Source organism: Lingula anatina, chromosome 10, assembly GCF_051362555.1.
Source record: "Lingula anatina isolate TDL-2025a chromosome 10, LinAna3.0, whole genome shotgun sequence".
NCBI classification, from domain to species: domain Eukaryota; kingdom Metazoa; phylum Brachiopoda; class Lingulata; order Lingulida; family Lingulidae; genus Lingula; species Lingula anatina.
This window is the reverse complement of record NC_141776.1, coordinates 12,379,223-12,398,234: the sequence shown is the minus strand read 5'-3', so window position 1 is coordinate 12,398,234 and position 19,012 is coordinate 12,379,223. Positions and strand designations below refer to the sequence as shown.

General features: G+C 33.7%; 2 protein-coding genes across 5 annotated transcripts; one reads left to right on the top strand and one right to left on the bottom strand.

The window, feature by feature from the left end:
• Nucleotides 1–209: 209 nt before the first annotated feature.
• LOC106152220 (methionine--tRNA ligase, mitochondrial) lies at nucleotides 210–6,102 on the bottom strand. 3 transcript variants are annotated; one of them, XM_086997260.1, is made up of 12 exons: nucleotides 5,773–6,102; nucleotides 5,324–5,439; nucleotides 5,028–5,099; nucleotides 4,624–4,710; nucleotides 3,874–3,993; nucleotides 3,585–3,690; nucleotides 3,231–3,358; nucleotides 2,852–2,961; nucleotides 2,633–2,732; nucleotides 1,985–2,096; nucleotides 1,543–1,734; nucleotides 210–1,002 (listed from the first exon to the last, which is right to left on the bottom strand). In XM_086997260.1, the coding sequence occupies exons 1-12, from the start codon at nucleotides 5,969–5,971 to the stop codon at nucleotides 641–643; spliced, it is 1,704 nt and encodes a 567-aa protein (XP_086853386.1). In that variant the 5' UTR covers nucleotides 5,972–6,102; the 3' UTR covers nucleotides 210–640. The 3 variants fall into 3 exon arrangements, with proteins under 3 accessions (XP_086853386.1, XP_086853387.1, XP_086853388.1); XM_086997261.1 differs by having other exon boundaries at nucleotides 3,874–3,903; XM_086997262.1 differs by having other exon boundaries at nucleotides 5,923–6,083.
• LOC106152246 (acyl-coenzyme A thioesterase 9, mitochondrial) lies at nucleotides 6,091–14,072 on the top strand. 2 transcript variants are annotated; one of them, XM_013525774.2, is made up of 13 exons: nucleotides 6,091–6,172; nucleotides 6,891–6,991; nucleotides 7,347–7,392; nucleotides 7,759–7,961; nucleotides 8,167–8,256; nucleotides 8,810–8,987; nucleotides 9,888–9,955; nucleotides 10,355–10,466; nucleotides 10,808–10,898; nucleotides 11,197–11,282; nucleotides 11,709–11,796; nucleotides 12,500–12,653; nucleotides 13,602–14,072. In XM_013525774.2, exons 1-13 carry the CDS (start codon nucleotides 6,147–6,149, stop codon nucleotides 13,658–13,660), a joined length of 1,302 nt encoding a protein of 433 aa, XP_013381228.2. In that variant the 5' UTR covers nucleotides 6,091–6,146; the 3' UTR covers nucleotides 13,661–14,072. The 2 variants fall into 2 exon arrangements, with proteins under 2 accessions (XP_013381228.2, XP_013381220.2); XM_013525766.2 differs by having other exon boundaries at nucleotides 7,753–7,961.
• Nucleotides 14,073–19,012: the final 4,940 nt, after the last annotated feature.

The following is a 19,012-nucleotide window of genomic DNA, read 5'->3' as shown; positions in this document are numbered from 1 at the left end:
TTAGAAAGCATTTTGTAAACATTTTTAGTGCTTAGCCAAGGCTTAAACCAGCTCATTTTCACTGTGAGTTTATTTCTCCGAATCAAAAGGCAAAAAATTGAGGATTACGAGGAATACATTTGTCATTGTGAAATTATAAATTGCCTAGATACATTTGCAATGTTAAAGTTAACATTAGTGGTAAATGTTGTAAGTCATTTCAGTGTAAATTTGATTTTTTTTTTTTTTACTTGTTCTTGTGGAGAGTAAAATATAAAAAAAATTAGTTTATAAATTTACAAATAGGAAAGTGATTTTTTAAAATAACGTTTATGCCATACTTAAAAAGTTGCTGTAAACGAACACAAACGTTGAGGTCTAATATGTATGATGTATCAGACTTTTTTAATAGAAATTTTAGCTGGACTTAATATTTAATTTTTTTTTTTTTTTGATAGTTACAGTATGTAATATAATTGTGTATCACTGTTGTACATTTTAAGTGTATTTTTAAACTCAAAATAGAGATATTTTAAAAAAATGCAAGTTTGTTTTTTATGTTTTGATTAAATCACAATGGATAACTACTGAATGTCCCTTGCTTCGAAAGACATTTTATTCCAACCTGAACATATATTTTGCTCTTAATTTTATCTATGCATCAAGACAGTCTCTCTGTCTGTAACCTCTCAAAGAAGATATATTGTTTAGACGTAAAAGCTCGTTGGTCTGTGACAGTCTTCCCCATGCTGTCCCACATTCTGTCCCGGGCTGGGATATTCAAATAAGTCAAAAGCTGATCAGCTAAAAATGGGATAATCGGCTGTAGCAAGATGGCACTGACGCGTGACGCCTCCGTTGCAATGTGTAGAATATTGCTCACGTGACAAGCATTGGTGGAGTCTTTGATGAGTTTCCACGGTGCATTTCGGTCGAGAAACTGATTTGTAAGATGAAGTACCTCTGAAATGGCGTCTGCCGCTCGTGGGACGTGATAATTCTGGTAATGTTGGGTAACTTCATCTAAAAGAATGGAAGAGTTGAGGATAACATAAGAAGATAGCAGTAACAATATGTAATAGGAGTCTCAGGAACTCTGAGTTTGACCTGCAATTGTCCAAAAAATTTATTACCAATCGTCAAGAGTAGCTTGACCTGTTTGAAGAGATACATGGATGTTTTTCCTTTTTTTTTTTTTTGAGTCGTCACTAATTTGAAAATTTCAAAGTGATTGACAATGCAAGAGTGACTGAAATAGTGCCAGCTTAGGTCAAATTCTGTGCACATAATCAAATTATTTTAAAAACAATAGAATGGAATTGATTAAACATTATAACTGCACAAACCAAGAAAGTCAAGTGATGGTAACTAAATTATTACAATGTTATCTAAAAGAAACATTTTTCTGTTGACACTTATAAGTAAGAAGATTAGCAATAACTATAAATTTCTGAAAATTTTTAATTTGAATGCCAAAATAAATTTCAAACTGTTACCTCCACAAGTAATATTTTTAATTTAAAGAGGGGATTAAAGGCAAAAATTTCACAGAAAAAAATTTACCTGGCAGCTCTTTTAGTTTTTCCAGCAGAACCCTATCTTCCTCCTGACAAAACTCTTCCCAGACTTCTGGCATGAAAGGAGGGTAACAGTGCTTTGGGTTCAACTTCTTTGCCGTCACTCTACTGACTATGTTACCAAGAACATTGGCAAGTTCACTATTTAAAACGTCAATAAGGCGCTCATCTGTGAAGTCTAAAAGTAAAATGTCAAAAATATTACATAAGAAATCTGGTATTAACCTATTATACAAATTTAACATTTTTAAAAATTTCTCATCTTCAAAGTAAATATATCCTTCCTGAAGATGAAGACATCTAATGCCACCATAAAGTCTTTTCTGGGAAAGAAAATTTCAAGAAAATTTTATTTCATTTGATTATTTATTATTTTTTGGATATATACAGTTCTAAGAGGCATCGTTTTCCTGTCACTCTTTACTCACCAGCATCCCATTCCAACATTCCTGTCCTTAACAGAAAATACCTGAGACCCTCGGGGGTGACTCGGTCCATCACCTCCATTGGGTTAACTACATTGCCTTTACTTTTGGACATCTAGAAAGATGAAATGGTTCAAAATAAGACTGAAACATCAACTTAATTTTCAGTATGGAACGCGTACGTTTCAATAATACTTTAAATATCTGAAAGCCAATATCTTTTAAACATCAAGAGTAACATTTTTGTTTTAGTTTCTTTTAAGTCTACTCTACTTCAAACTGATTGTTATTATAGTACTTGAGACATACACACCTTTTTAAAAAAATATTGAAACAACTGATAGTACAAAAAATTTCAGTGCATTGCTATAGGACTCTAATGAGACATGAAATAAGTATTCAGTCCGCTTTTGTGCAAAGTTCAGTCTTCTTCAAGCTGCCTGTAACGTGTGCATGTGTATGTGCATATTGGCGCATGCATGCATGTTTGTGCATCTGTGTCATCTTTTTCAATCAAAACTGATTCGACTAACCTTTGTATGATTTTGTAGTAGAAGTATCATGAAAAACTTAACAAGAAACCTTCATTGATATTCATTTCAATTTAAGCGAGAAGATTCACATGATTAAAAAAAAAAATTGACAATTCACCTTCTTCTGGTCTTGTAGCCAGTGTGAGTGGCAGAGTATGTTTCTCGGGGGGGCCAGACCAGCTGCCATCAAAAATGCTGGCCAGTAAATGGCATGAAACCTGTAAGGAAAAAAATTCATCAGTTATAATTTATAAATGCAATACAGTCCTGAAAATATGTATCCTATAGTATTTAATACTTTCAACTTGACTTAATCACCAATCTACACAGCACTCACTTCAGAATGTCTTTTCCAACCACATGACAGTCTGCTGGCCAATGAAATCCCTGCTCTGGGTACCCGCCCACTGTCAGGTAGTTCACCAAGGCATCAAGCCAGACATATATCTACAAAATATAACACAGTCTCTATCATCAGTACATGATTCTTCTTGAACCTTTGGTAAAACCTTTTTCAGACACTATGATAGAAACTTCGTTTAGAAAATTATATGATGAGGTTAAATATATTAGTTGAGCTTGAATAATTGAATGAAAAATTGCACTACCACTACATATACAGTGCCTATACTAATATTTACACACGCACACACATACACACAACACACACACACACACACACACACACATGCATGCACGGGCACATGTACACTTACAGTCTGGGTATCATCACCCGGGACAGGTATGCCCCACGACAGACGCTCTCTCCCACGAGATATTGAAAGGTCCGTGAGATTCTGCAGATAAGATTTGGCCAAACCTTTATATACTGAAGGCTGGACCACTGAAAATGAAAAATAAGTAAGTACACATACCAGTACAATAACAGACATAATATTATAGTAACATAATATATTTATTAAAACAGTAACATAATATATTTATATAAACTAGTGATAACTTCACTTTCAAATGTTACACATTTGTCTTTAAAAAATCAATTTGTATAAGGAAACGACAAATTTCAAATTTACTCAAATTATTTTTCCCCAATTTTGCCAAATCCTCACCTTCTTCATCCAACCACTTATCTAACTGGGACCGGAACAGAGACAGGCGAAACATGTAATTTTCCTCTTGGTTCCATTCTACTGGATGCCCTGATTCTATAGACACCTGAAATCATTGACATAAATATAGTAACAACTTTAGATTTAAAAAAAATAAATGAAAAATCTGTTTGTAAGTGAAATATGTCTCAGTTATTATAACTGCTGCCATGTGTAAGATTTGTTGCATACAGTAAAATCTCTCTAAAAGTGGGATGAAATTTGGGCAAATTTATCCTACTAAACTTACTTTTCCACTGCCATCAGCAGCATCCTGCACCTGTGCCTCGGATACAAAACATTCATCATTCACTGAGTACCATCCTTCATAACTTCCTTTGTAAATGTAGCCATTAGCAACAAGAACGTTCTTGAAAGGACAACTATAGCATTTGTATTAAAGGCACATAATTTTAATTTTCCTAGAAATTTCAATTTTCCCTGAATTATAATCACCAGGGCATACCATCATATTCAAAACCTGTTTTGGGGTTGACGTTTTTTTAGTTTTTGGGTGACTCTTGTAACAGGGATTACAACTATGAGTTTCACTCATGACAGTAAAAGTTTAGATATTTGGAGCTCATAAAACTGTTTTGGTGTGCCATATCAGAAATCTAGAGCTAGAAAACAGGTTAGGAGATCATGGTTTTCTCCTTACTTATGGATACCTTTGTGATAAAAGGAAAAATGATAAAATGTCCATGAAACTTAACCTAAACAGCATTTTATGCCTTGCAGCTTAGAAATTAACTCAGAAAATAACAAAAGATAATTTTTCACAAACTCATACTTACTCTAAATTCTTAATTTATGGCGCAAATGGTAACAATTATGAAAAAAATTAACTAATTTTAGTGCCTAAATATTCTGAGCAATACCAGTTGAAATATTTTACATGCATGTGCAAGTAATAAGCATTTTTTTTTATTAAAGAACTTGTGTAATATTTGCACCAGTGCAAGTGTGTGTCTGTAATTCCTATTAGTTTTCCACATACCCAGAATTCATGCACTGCTCTTTTATGTCTTTCTTCAGTTGTCCTTATGAAGTCAGTATAGTCCACATTGCATTTTCCAAACAAACCCTGAGAATAAATAAACATTCCAGTTAAAATTTTCATTTCATGATATATTTTCAAAATTTCTCAACACAAAGTACTGTATGCCTTGATAATTTCATCATCCATACATCTGGTACAAAATATTCATTCTTGTCTTAATGCTATAACCTTTATCTCATTCCCTCACTAATTAAGTCATTCATGTAACACACTGTATAAAAATGAGCTTTGAAGATTTATCTGTTCTGATTTTGAACCTCCTTATGTTGAACTTAAATTATGTTTGTTTTTTAAACAAATAATAAGGTTCACACTTATAAACACATTTCACGAGATACTACCTTGAAAGTTCCTGACACTCTATCACAAAATGCTTTTGGGTGCACCTTGTGTTTTTCAGCAGCTTGTTGAACCTTAAAGATGTAAAAAAAATACAACATTAGTCCGCTTACCAGTAAAACATTATACACATGACTAAAATCCTTCTTAATCAGGTCTATTACAAAGTCATACCTTGAAATAATAATAATTAAAAAATAGATAAGTAATTGATGATAAATATCCCATGTTGAGATATTTATAGCTCAGACAGTTGAATTAGGTTAGGCAGACCCATCTTAAGTGGAGATACACCTACCTTGAGCCCATGTTCATCTGTCCCTGTGCAGAATATGGTGTCTCTGCCCTGAAGTTGCTGAAACCTCCGAATAGCATCAGCCAAACAGGCTGTGTACATGTGACCTATGTGTGGCTCTGAAAAAGATTACTACCAATAACACCATCAACTTCTGGTTGAAGCCAGCAGTGTACCATAGACTAGTTTATTCATTTATTTATTTTTTTTTTTATCTTTTCATTTATATAATAATTTATTTTTACCTATTTATTTATGCAATGAAAAGTTTTTTTTTAATTTGGATTTACTTATTTATATATCAATTCTATACTGAGAGCAACTTATAATTTTCACTTATTTACAAATGAATTTATTTATTTATTTATGATTTTGCTTAGGAGCGAATTTGAAATGATCAAAACCTGAAAGGACCAAATCACTGCAAAATAAAACCTCCTTCGATAACAAACCTGCATTTACGTAGAAAATGGGAGTGGTGATGAAATAAGGCTTTGTAGTTTCTCCCTGAGAGCCAAAGCCAGCTCGCGAGCTGAAGAAACGACTGACATGAACGAAGCTCTTCGGCGAGTTTTGCAAAACGAACTCCAAATGTTTCTTACACCTGATAAAAGTCCTCAGGCGAGTTTTTCTGTTTATAATCCAATGCATCTTGTGTGATAGTTGACAAAAAATAAAACTGACAGTTTAACCACTATCTTAATTGATGACAAATGTCAAATAAATTGTGCAAAACCTCGATCACATTTCTATTTTATGGGCGCAGACATCTTGAATTCCCGAACGAGGTTTCGGCCTTGACCTTAGTTGAAAACAAATACCCAAGATGTCTGCGCCCAGAGCGGTTGTCAGGTTTGTGTCTTCCTCTGCTTTCACAATGTGATCAAGGCCAATGATTTTCTTTCAATTGAAAGGATTAAGCTGAATACAGGAGGTTCCATTACCCTGAAACAATTTTAGTGACAATGTTGTCGTAAAATGTGTGAATTTAATCATTTCAGTGAGATATTTTTCTACTACAATGTATTTTTCCTTCATTCAGTCACTGAATAAGTTTCATTCAGCAAGCTGCTATTTCTGTCCTTTATTCATCGTCATGATATGGGTCATTTTGTGAATGAAAGAAACTGACAGCTTCAATCTAATAACCCAGTTATTCCAAAGATCACATATCCGGCAGTCTAGGGCTTATTTATTATTATTATTATTATTTATTTTTTACTAGTAGTAGCATACATTAGTACATGTCGTTTATTTATTTTGTGATGATGGTGGTGACGCTTTTGTGTGTGTGTGTGTGGGTGTGTGTGTGTGTGTTTGGGGGGGGGGGGTCTGGTCACAGTGTAACAACTCTGGTAACAACTCTCAAGAGCAAATTGACCCCTCAAAGTGAATCATAAAATATTCATGTCATATTCAAACCTGAAACTAAAATGGAAAATTAATTTGTTAGGACTTTTTTTATATACTATCTCTGATATGTACTGTTGTGCTAACATATGAAAGTTATGGTTGCCTCTTACTGGTATAATTGTGAGAGTTCCAATTTTTTTATTTAATTATTTTTTAGATTGCTGAGACCTCTCTGTACAAGTAATTCCAATACAAATCTCATATTTACAAGACGTACAATGTGTGTAACCAAAAAAGCTATTCCAAAACCACAAGAAGGTATGAATTAATACATATCAAGTTGGCAACATATCCCTGAAAAATGTTGGAAAATTGTTTATTGTGAATGTAGCCAAAAAAGTGAAATTATGGAGGAACAAGAAAACTACAGTTAATTAGACAATTGTACTAGTAGCACATATGGTTTTACTGTCTGTGAACTTTGTGAAATGAATCGAATTTGTTTTGACATTTATTTATTCATTTTACTGTAAGTTTAAGCATTACAACATAAAATAAATGAGAAAAAAGTCATTCATTTGTGTGAGCATTTTAAAATTCTGTGGATTCAAATAAATCTTTGATTGTTCCATTACTGTCCATTTGACACTTTCATGCATTGATTTTTTTCCAGTGCGTAAAGAGTTACGATCAATTGTGGGTGCAACAAAAATATCCAGGTAAGTGGAAAGCAGTTCTAAATACAACTCTCATATTGTTAATGAACTTGAAACAAAAGATAACTTTATGGACAGGTGTTCGTATACCAAGTTATTACAGGAAAAAAGTAACAATAAGGTTGTCCAATTTATAATAATATAAAGGTGGTCAGATCCCATCATAATGGTGTATTTGGTACTAGACATAAATATAAGTATGCCATCCTTGCTGTCTAGTTTAAGAAGATGTTGACAGAGAAACATGAACAGTGACTTCAAAAGAAAAAAAAAAGCCTCTTCCTTGTGCATTTTCTTCACTGGTTAAAATTGCAGCCACAATGCATGAAAAGCGATCAAAAACATTTTCATTGTTATTTTCAGTTTCAGTGATCAACAAAACCTCAACATCTCTAAACTCTCTTCACTTCTTGTCAACAACCAATCAGAATTAAAAACACGGCACATGAAGGACAGTTACAGAGAATGCATCATTCCGTTGAGCACGGACCACAAGCTACGAGATCGTTATATGACAGTGTTGAAAGGAATAAGATTTGGGAGGATATTGGAAGACCTTGACACTATGGCAGGTAATTCATGGCAACTGTATCCTGGAAACTGATTATCACCTGGCAACGATCACCAGGCAACTGGTTTTCACCTGGCAACCATCACCAGGCAACTAGACTTCATAGGGAATGAGATAGCACCATCAATGGTGAATGAAGTAATACTTGTACAAAGTGTATGTTTAACTTGGATGACTAAAATTTAAATATAAATTTTGTCTTCCAGTCTGGATAGGCTACTCTCACAACGACAACCCGGAGATTTATGGTAAAGTCAGTCCGCTGGTCATTGTCACTGCACTGGTGGACAGAATTGGTGAATATGATGGACATTTTCTCTATCTTTTGGTCATTTGTACTCTTCTGGGAGTATTTTAATTCTTAAACAGACTAGCTTTTAAGACATTTTATTCTTTTTCTACCATGAGTAATTGACAAAAAGTTGACCAGTAGTTGACTTTTTATCCAGGAGTTGTCTATGCCACTTGCTGTTTTATGTAAAATTTTGACACTGTGGGGGGATGAAATAAAAAAAAAATCTTGGGATGAAGAGATTTTGGTAAGGATCTGAATTCAAGAAAAGGCAGCTGATTATGCACATGAAGTAATTTATAATCAGAAATGTTCTTTCAATATGAACAAAATTTGAGTAAATTTCCAAAAATATTAAAATTTTGTGAGTTAAATCTGCAAGAGTCAATGCAAAAGTTATACAAGGTTAGTTGAGTTCATTTCAGTTTGTTAAGTTATTATGGAAATAAGAATGATAAATGTAGAAAAAAGGGAAAAGTTTGAATTTATTAAATTATTACTGCACTGATAGTTATGATTTTCCCATTTTCGTAATTTGAAATTCTGCCTGCTTTTAGATCTGAAGCATGAAGAATTTGTGGCTGACCGCGACATCAAGATAGCTGGTCATGTGACCTGGGTGGGAAAAACGTCTATGGACTTAGAAATGGACGTAATGCAGGAGCGAGATGGAGAGTGGCATAAACTCATTAAGGCACATTTTCTCATGGTTGCTAGGGATCCATTAAATAAAAGGTCAGTTAGTTGAAACTTAGAGGTGAAATAGAATTTCTTTCTTTTTTCCTTTTTTTTTTTTTTTTTTTTTTTTGTCACGGATGAAATCAGTTTTTTTTTGTTTGGTTTGTAAGCATATTATGACTAATATATAAATTGAGTCAAATTGGCATCTATATAAACCAACAAATAAAAAAGAAATGTAGAAATGCCCATATATCAAATGGAATATATTAATCAGAGATGACTAATAGATGTCACTTTTGAAACTTTGAACATTTTGCTGTCCAATTAAAATGTGTTCTGTAATTGGTCAGGATTACATTATTTATTTTGAAAGAATTTAAAAAGACTTGTTTGTTTGATGAATTTAGAATTCAAAAAATGGAAAAATCTCAAGTTGGCTTGATTCAGCTCTTTAACCCTCAAGAGACCAAGCTATTTTACTGACTGAAATGACCAAGTGGGGTCATCTATGACCCCATTGTGCTCTGTACAGGGATCCTTATTATAAAAGGCTGTTGAGGGTTTATCACACCTATACTACTCCCAGGATTTAAGACAAGTATTTTATAATGATCTAATGTAATAAGTATTTGGTAATAATACTTTTATTGCATGAAATAACCAAGGGCAGATTTTAAAAGAAAAAGGCAAAATATAATGTATTCTCAGTGAGTTTTGTGAAATTGGTATGAGTGTGTGAGCCAAAAAGTCATTCAAAATACAGGGCAGTTTTTTGCATATCTTATTGCAATAATTAATTTGAAATATTTAAATAACAAGTCTGTTATATGTTTATATCTGGAAATGCCAGTTGTTATAGCTAAATAATTTGCCAGCCATTTGGTGTGCCACATATTTAAATTGTTAGAGAGAAGATTTACCAGACACCATACTATAATTTATTTTTCATTCTAGGGCAGCCATTGTGAATCCTCTAGTACCAGTAGATGATGAAGAAAGGGCATTGTTCCAAAAAGGAGAAGGTAGATAAAATACCATGTCTGTATAGTGTATAATTATACATGAATATGTGTGACTAGCTGAAAAGTAATTGTAACTTTGGAAGCGTAAAATGGTGCTCCTTCTTAATCATAACAATTGTTTAGTTTTTTTATATTCAATTTTTTTTCAGATCAAAACAAGCATCATGACTTCTCAGTCAAATTTGACTCTGGTGTAATATTTCTGACTTTGAAAGAATTTAAAAGAGTTTATTTTAAAAATTACACACTACAAAGACAAGTGAAAACTACCCTGAATCTCTGGGCACTTTCTGCGATTCCTTTTCAGTCATTGATAAGTCAGATATTATTGTCTCTATAAGCTGTGGAACTTTAGGACTCGGGGTACATCAATTTTAGTTGCTTTCATATCTTTTTCAGTTAAGAGGGCTTTAAGGCAGCAACAGAAGGACCAATCTCTTATGAAGGTCCCTCCCAATCAAGAGGAGGGTGATATTGTACACGGCTTATTTCTGGAAATCATAGATCCAGAGTAAGTTTGATGCTTTTCATGCACCGAAGTCTCACCTCATCCATTCTTGGGCAAAGTCAGGGGCTGTTGTGACAGAAATGTTCTATCCCCCAAATAATGTGAAAATATCAAGACAAAAAATTTTAGATATAAAAACTATAATGGACATAATGCAATGCCGTGCAATGAAAATTACATTATCTGTATAAATGAAATGCATTGCATTGCAATTTGAATTGTATTGCATCCCGATGTATTTTCACTGTATTGTAAAATTATATTGTATTGTAACAATATTGTATCGTATCCTATCGTATCATGTTGTTGTGTATTGTAGAGATAATTTTTTTATCCAACTTCAGAGCTGGTACCTTCAAGAGGACCAAGAAGCCAGAAGGGTCCATGTGGATGGAGGAGGCCATCTTGAAAAATATTCATATTTGTCAGTGGGAGGTGTGTACAAAAAATTTGTCAATAAATTTAAAAAACAAGAAGAAAAAATTTTCATTAACTGTCTGTGTTTGTTTATGCATTATTTTGATGCACTTTTCTGTTATAATTGGTTTCATTCTTGACTTGTTTGTTTGCTTTGGGAAGGCAGCTTGTTAACTTACTTACATTGGTATTTTTGATTTCCATTAAATTTTGAAAATTAAAAAATTTTACTTTTTGATATAAACAACAATGTGCATATTAATGATGTATTGTTCAAAGCAGTTTTAATATGAAACACAAGACATTTTCAATTCAGAACAGAAATCTGTATGGCAAGATGTTCGGGGGATTTTTAATGAGGCGAGCCTTTGAACTGGCCTGGTGCAATGCTTCTGTTTACAGGTAATAGACAGACCATTAGTCAGCACTCTGAAACTAAGGGTGATAGAGTACATATGCTGGGTATATAAGACCAATAGTCAACATTCTGAAACTTGGGGTACCTCAGTGGGTAGTTAAAATTTTTTTGAATTAAATTTTGTAAATTTAGGGCCAAATGTATTATCAGAAAACTTGCATCTTTTACAAATTTTATTAACTAGCAGAAATGTCACTTGATTATGCATGTGTATGTTGTGCGTTTGCATGCATGCACACACACAATTTAATAAATGCTCATTTGTGAGGACAGATAAAGTTCAAACGTATATAATTTTAGCATGCATTCCATACTGTATAAGTGCATAAGCCTCTCCTTTGAATGAAATGCCTTCTTGACATGTAATTTGATAAGATACTTTTTTTCCATTATTTTCCTCCTGCCTGCAGCCACACCCGGCCCAGAGTAATAGCAGTGGACGACATCATGTTCCAGGCCCCGGTGGAAGTGGGGAGTTTGCTGTATTTGTCTTCACAGGTACAGAGAGAGAGAGAGAGAGAGAGAGAGAGGTGGGGGATCAAAGAGTTCTAAATCCCCTCTTCTCCCCTTAAAAAAAAGATTCTCCTCTATTCTCGAAAAAAGAAAGTTCTGCACCTCTGCATTCCATCCACAGCTTATACTCAGTACTTCAAAATTCTTGTCCTTTTTTACGTGACTTTTCAGTCTTGTCCTTCACTTTAATTTCCAATTAATTCCACTACAGTAGACCACATCTGATTTCAATTTCCAATTAATTCCACTACAGGAGACCTCATCTGATCATCATCTATCATGAATAAAAATTCATCTTGATCTTCCAGATTGCCAAAATATATCATATCAGCATCAGATTTGTCCCAGTCTATCAGACCCCAGCCAAAACTTAAGCCATTCCCCATCTAACATCTTTGTTATCGACGTTACATGGACACATGCACACGTTTTACCCTATCAGCAACAGTGTTACAGCATTCTCATGGACACATACACACATCTTACCCTATCAGCAACAGTGTTACAGCATTCTCATGGACACATACACACATCTTACCCTATCAGCAACAGTGTTACAGCATTCTCATGGACACATACACACATCTTACCCTATCAGCAACAGTGTTACAGCATTCTCATGGACACAGGGGTATAAGATTTTTTGTGAAACGGGGCACAGTTATACTAAATCAAATTGTTCTTTCAGGTCGTGTATACAGACGGTCCATGTATTCAGATGAAGGTCCATGCAGAGACAGTGGACCCTTTGAAGGCAGACCATAAAACAACCAATATATTTCACTTCACTTTTAAAACCGACATTCCCGAAGTGCCAAGAATTATGCCAAAGTCGTATATAGGTCAGTCAGTGCTGTTTTTAGAATAGTTGTTATGGTGATGGTGGACATCTAGGTCAGATTATGCTATTCTTAGACTGGGTTCCCATGCCAAGATTGATCCGTCTGGATCGGTCTAACTCCCTGGGGAGTCTCACTAAATTGGTGTCAACTAACCTGCTTAAATTTCTGCCACGCTTACCGAATCAGCTAGGGGGTAAAGCTAATTACCCCCTTACAGCTTTACTAGGCGTGACAGACATTTAAGCCAGTTACGCTGATAGCAATTTAGATCCAAATATCTGTGGGAATGGTCCCTTAGAATTAATCCAGAATCACGTTAGACAGTTGTTGCCTTTCAGGTATCATTTTACATCAAATATAATTATTGGTCTGTAATTCTTTAAATCCTTTCACACTTATCATATGAAATTTCACTTTGAGATATACGGTCCTAGGAATTCAAGCCAATTGATTTTGTAAGCACAATTATATGATGTGTGTAATTAAGCAAAATAACTTATGCCAATGATATTGATTGATCAGAATAAGTTAGGTATTTAGCCAGTATTTTCGAATGGGGATTCTTTTTCCGATTTTTTATTATTTCTGTGCATAAAAATGAAGACCTGAATTCCAGGTTAATGCATACCAGTCTGAATGTTTGACAAATGTTTTTTTAAATATCAAATCAAATTTACTGGAAGTCCACAGGGCCAGTGTCATCCTAATCACTGTCCTGAGATTTCCTGAAAACCATCAAAAATTCACTGACAGTTTTGTTATGTCAGTTGTAGCTTGCACAGACCAGGGAACATTTTTGATTTGCACTCAATGTGATGTGTGAACCTCTTATTGACTTTTACTAAATTATAAATGTTGCATAGAGCATTGTGATTTCATTCATTCTGCCAAATATTATTATTATTATTATTATTATTATTATTATTATTATTATTATTATTGTTTCAGAGGCCATGATGTACATAGATGGGAGAAGGCATTATCTAGAAACCATGGGGCAATCTTGATAGTACAAACACTCATCGGCTAGCTATAGCATCAGTCATTATAAGCATTGAAGAAATAATGATAATTAAATGAATTTTAAAAATAGATAATTGTTAACTGTGATTATCAGCATAACTTATCATTAATTTGTCAATACTAAGGAATTATACAGTGGAAATCGCCCTCAACATTAATTGTTTCCCGAACGTGGGAAAGAATGTTGATTTTAATGACTATTTATTAATCTGTCATTCCTTTAATTTTATCAGTATGAATGTGTGTCTAGTTGTTTGAATATTTATCTGATGTATTAATTTATATTGATTGTTTACAAATTGATTGTTTATTGCATGTTTACTATGAAGAGACTATCATATTTTGTATTGTTTATCTTAATTCTAGAAATAAATTCTTCATCATGACAGAAAAGTATTTCATAATCACTCTGTATTTCTCAGTGGACAGTGTCTTTGGTCAAAGCGTAAATTAAATAAAACATTTTTGTACAGACACAGCATATAAAGCCATCATGGCATCAGTCGTTGCTGTAAAACTGTCAGACCTCTTGTTTTCAAAGGCAAAGGACTGATGAAGATTAGTAAAATTCAGGTCGAGTTCAAAAAGCGGCTTGCTCAACCACTCACTCAGAAGTTATGTTTTTTTTTTTTTTAATTTGTGCAATACAGATGATGCATTTAATGGGTAACAGGTTGGTGTATTGTCTTAAGAGTTATACAGGAATGATGAACTTTACTAAAAAGATTGACCGAGTTCGAAAATTACACTGTTTAGCATAAGTATTATTGCATCAAAACTGACAAAATATCCCATTTTGGGCATCATTATTTTGTCTTTAATGCCTGTACATTTGACAGCTTTGCTGCTTTGTTAATTGTACATGTAGTACTCTCTAAAAACATGTAATTTATAAAACAATAGTTCAAAGCACACCTGTACAGCTGCATGCACGAGAATTAGATGGAAGTTAGCCGGGGTAGTTTACCGAGTATTATTGTAAATGGTGAAACGATATATAGACATGAATCTAAACAATATTGATATCAGTGTTGGATGAGGTTGGATTTAATCAATAACTACCTTGCGCCGACATTAATAAACAACTCGAGTACTGGTAGAGTAGTACGTTTCGCCACAGGTATTGTATTTCAGAACGGGCACTCTGTTGTTAATTACGTACATGTACATGTAGCTGAATATTGGCATCAAATCCAAGTGTGACAATGATATTGACGTATATAAAAATAAATTGACATGCAAAATAACTACAAAACCTTTTTTTGTGCTTGCACAATCTTTATTTACTACTCTCCAAACTAATGTTACATTTATGCATCACACATTATGAAAGCACAATAATAAATCTAACAAAACTCTCCCAGCTCTTTATTCATTTCATGAATATCAATTACCCACATTACATTATCTCCCTGGGATGATACGCCTGTCCCATAGATATCTTTAAAATTGAAATATACTTATAGATAACCTTTCTCAAACATTTTTTAGCCTTACGCAAAGTACATCTTACTATATTGATTTGATATAAAAGACTAAAATAAATATATAAAATAACGAAACACATTCGACATGAAACCAAAAATATAACTTCAAGGAAGATGGAATTTAAACTATTGCAATTTTAACTTTTCGGATGTTCTGATATTCGTGGATGAATCCCATAATTGTTCTCTTCATGCTATGATGTGTGGCCCAAGAGCACAGATATTTTTTAATATTGTTCTTTCCTTCTTTCCCCCTTTAAATGCTAATCTGTGACTGTCTTATTATGGCACTGACACATTTTTCTTATTGAGTTTTACTCTTTTGTTTGTCATTTTTAATACAGTAGGGATGCACTGCGTGAGACATAAGGGGCGGACACTCCCTGTGCAATAAACGGCATTCACCACAACATTGCGACCGGCGCATCGTTGGTGGTGAAATCTCTGTTTATCTTCATCTTTATCTTCACTGCAGCGTCCCATTTTAATGACTGTGAGAGAAACAATTGTTTTTATAGTGAATCGAATCCACGAGTTCGTAAAACTATATCAAAAATAATTCGTAAAAATTCGAAAATTTCCCTTAATGTTAATATCGATAGTCTCATGTCATCGTTGTTTCGCTAGATAAAATATAATCCAACTATATAATAACTATCCAAGTAAATATTAATAACTGACTTAATATATTATATATTAAATAAGATAACAAAATGAATGATATACTAACCGAATACATTAAACTCCCTTTAATTCCTTCAGATGATCTCAGAATTGTTACACTCTTGGATGTAATAACGAATATATGTCTAAGTTACACTGGATCACCCATCCTATAGGCCTACCTTAGCTATGACAAATAGCCGACGCGCAGTCGTCCTCTGTTACGCATTTTTTATTCATCACACTGTACTTAAAGTGCCATATATTTTCCCGGTACAACCAATAATCGCTCAAATTTTAAGAATTGAGAGTTCACTTCAACACAAAAGTGAAAAGGACTGCATTTGTAAAAGTCCATGATATTCTCCATTTTAATTATAGAATGAGAGTTCAGTTCCATATAATGTCAAACGATCCTTTCCATTCAGTGAATGAATAAGAGCGTCACTTGCCACCGCGGAATGGGAAAATTTCTTATCCACGTACGCTGGGGCACAGATGTATAAGTGTTCACATTTTCCTGTGTATCCATGATTGTGCATTGTTTAACTTCCACGAAAACGCCTTTATCCATTGCGAATGACTTGTATAATTGAAGAATTGCTTGTCGATAAAAATGACTACATATTCATACCTTATCAGTTATCGTCAAAGGTTACATATGTGATGTAAGGTTAAACTCGCCATGTATTATTCATGCAGAGTGCATAACAGTTATATATTTCAGTGCTAGAAACATATAATAATAATAATAGTAATAATAATAATAATAATAATAACTCAATCAGGCGTCCCAGGTGAGAAAATGATATTACATAACGTCATGCGCATCTCTTTCCACCTCAAAATATATCCCGTCATATCCAATAATAGGTCCATCACCGTATGTCTGTCGTATAATTATCACAGATTTAAATCATGGAATTTTTGAAGACATAACAAGGTCACCGTAACCCGATTTATCATAAACCACCTGCAATAATCGACCTTTTATCGCTAATTAATAATAATGATGATGATAATAATAATATTCATAATAATCATAAAAGTAACAACAGACTTACTTAAAATCTGAAATCCATATAATGTCCAGTATACTTTACAACAAAAATTTAAAAGTTTATAGATGAAAAGGATTTAGATATATATATGTGAAATTAACTTTTGACTGCAGAAATAGTAATTAAAAGTAAAATGTCAAGGTTTCGATATGAATAATATGTTGAATGTTAAATCTTTAAAATGTGTCTTTTCAGCTGTTTGTTAAATGCTGCCTGTGATTCTATTGTCTTAGGTGTATAGGCAGCTGTGAGAATTCATGTTATCCTCCATTTTAATTGTAAAATGAGAGTTCAGTTCCATTCAATGTCAAACGATCCTTTCCATTCAGTGAATGAATAAGAGCGTCACTTGCCACCGCGGAATGGGAAAATGTCTTATCCACGTACGCTGGGGCACAGATGTATAACTGTTCAAATTTTCCTGCATATCCATGAGTGTGCACACTTCAACTTCCACGAATACATCCGCTGCGAATGACTTGTATTATTATTGAATTGTTTGTCGATAAAAATGAATCTTAGCTACGTATTCATATCTTAACATGTACAGTTATCGACAAAGATCAATACAAAACTTACATACTGGTATGTGAGGCAAAGTTAAACTTGCCATGTACATGTACATGTATTATTCATTCTGAAGATTATGATAACAATAAAATATCACCGTGCTAGAAACATAATAATAATAATAACAATAATAACCCAATCTGGTGTCCCAGGTTAGAAAATGATATTACACGACATCATGCTCATCTTTTTCCACCTGACTTCTAAATCCTGTGATATCCAATAATAGGTTCATCACAGTATGGCTCTATTCCCATAGATTTTAGATCGATCTATCCCCGCGGGGAGTCTCACTAGATTACTTTCAGATAATCCAACTTAAATGTCCGTCCCGCCTACTACAAGCTGTAAGGGGGTAATTAACTTTCGTGTCCGCCCGGCTGACAGCTATTTAGCGTGAACCCCCAGGGAGTTAGGTCGATCTAAAGTAGGTCGATCTAATCTATGGAAATGGGGTGTATGTCTGTCGTATAGGGCTTAATTATCACAGATTTAAATCATGGAATTTCTTAAGACATAAAGAGGTCACCGTAAGCTGATTTATCATAAACCACCTGCAACAATCGACCTTTTATCGCTAATTAATAATAATAATAATAACGGTGATGATGATAATAGTAATAATGATTATAATAAAAGTAATAATAGACTTATTTAAAGTCTGAATATAATGAAAAGAATGGTGCAAAACTACATATACATATGAAATTAAATTTTGACTGCAAAAATAGTAATTAAAAATTTTAAAAAATCAAGATTTCGCTATGTTGTGTAATTTTTTGAATATGCACAAATTGTTAAGAAAACATCTTTAAAATGTGTTTTCAGTTCTTTGGTAAATGCTTCCTGATTCTATTGTCTTAGGTGAATAGGCAGCTAATTCCCCTCGAGCGGTGCATCTAAACAAAATTATAAATAAAATACTATCCCGAACTGGTAACCAGTGCAGCTGCATGCTTTAAAATTGGACTAACCTAGCAATCTCTTGGCTTTCACATCAAAAACCATGCCTTAGTATTCTGAATACGCTGTAATCTTTTAATCTTATCGTCTGGGCATCCTTAGTACAGCGTTTCAGTAATTCAGACTAGCATACAACAGTGGCTACTGCAGAAGATTGATTCAGGTGGTTTCTTATAGTACCAATATTTCGAATATTGAACAGACAAAACTTGGTCATGTTGGAGATCTGTCTGTCCATCGACAATTTAGTATGAAAATATACGTTCAAAAAGAACGTTGAATTGCCAGAGATTGGAAATTTCGTCAAGCAAAAGGTATTATGAAATTTATTTACACTTCTAGCACATATCTTTCCTTTCTAACCCGCCAAATCCACAATTTCTGTCAATTTGAAAAAAATCAATTGAACAGACTTCAATAATAGACTTCGTGACGTTCGACGGACACTTTCCAGTTGCACATGCAAAGCTGACATTGTTAAGAACTGATGAAACAAATTCGACCTTTTCATCGGTCAAGGTACGGCGTAATTATTTTAAATAGTAACTTCAGGACCCACTGAAATAAACTGCAACAATGATTATTGCCTGAA

Coding starts and splice junctions, on each gene's coding strand:
- LOC106152220 (XM_086997260.1), bottom strand. CDS start 5,971: ATGCATTGGATTATAAACAGAAAAACTCGCCTGAGGACTTTTATCAGG. Junction 2,962..3,230: donor CGGGTGATGATACCCAGACT/GTAAGTGTACAT, acceptor TATATTTTGTAG/ATATATGTCTGGCTTGATGC. Junction 2,733..2,851: donor GTTGGAAAAGACATTCTGAA/GTGAGTGCTGTG, acceptor TTTTCCTTACAG/GTTTCATGCCATTTACTGGC.
- LOC106152246 (XM_013525766.2), top strand. CDS start 6,147: ATGTCTGCGCCCAGAGCGGTTGTCAG. Junction 6,992..7,346: donor TATTCCAAAACCACAAGAAG/GTATGAATTAAT, acceptor ATTTTTTTCCAG/TGCGTAAAGAGTTACGATCA. Junction 11,283..11,708: donor TGCAATGCTTCTGTTTACAG/GTAATAGACAGA, acceptor TCCTGCCTGCAG/CCACACCCGGCCCAGAGTAA.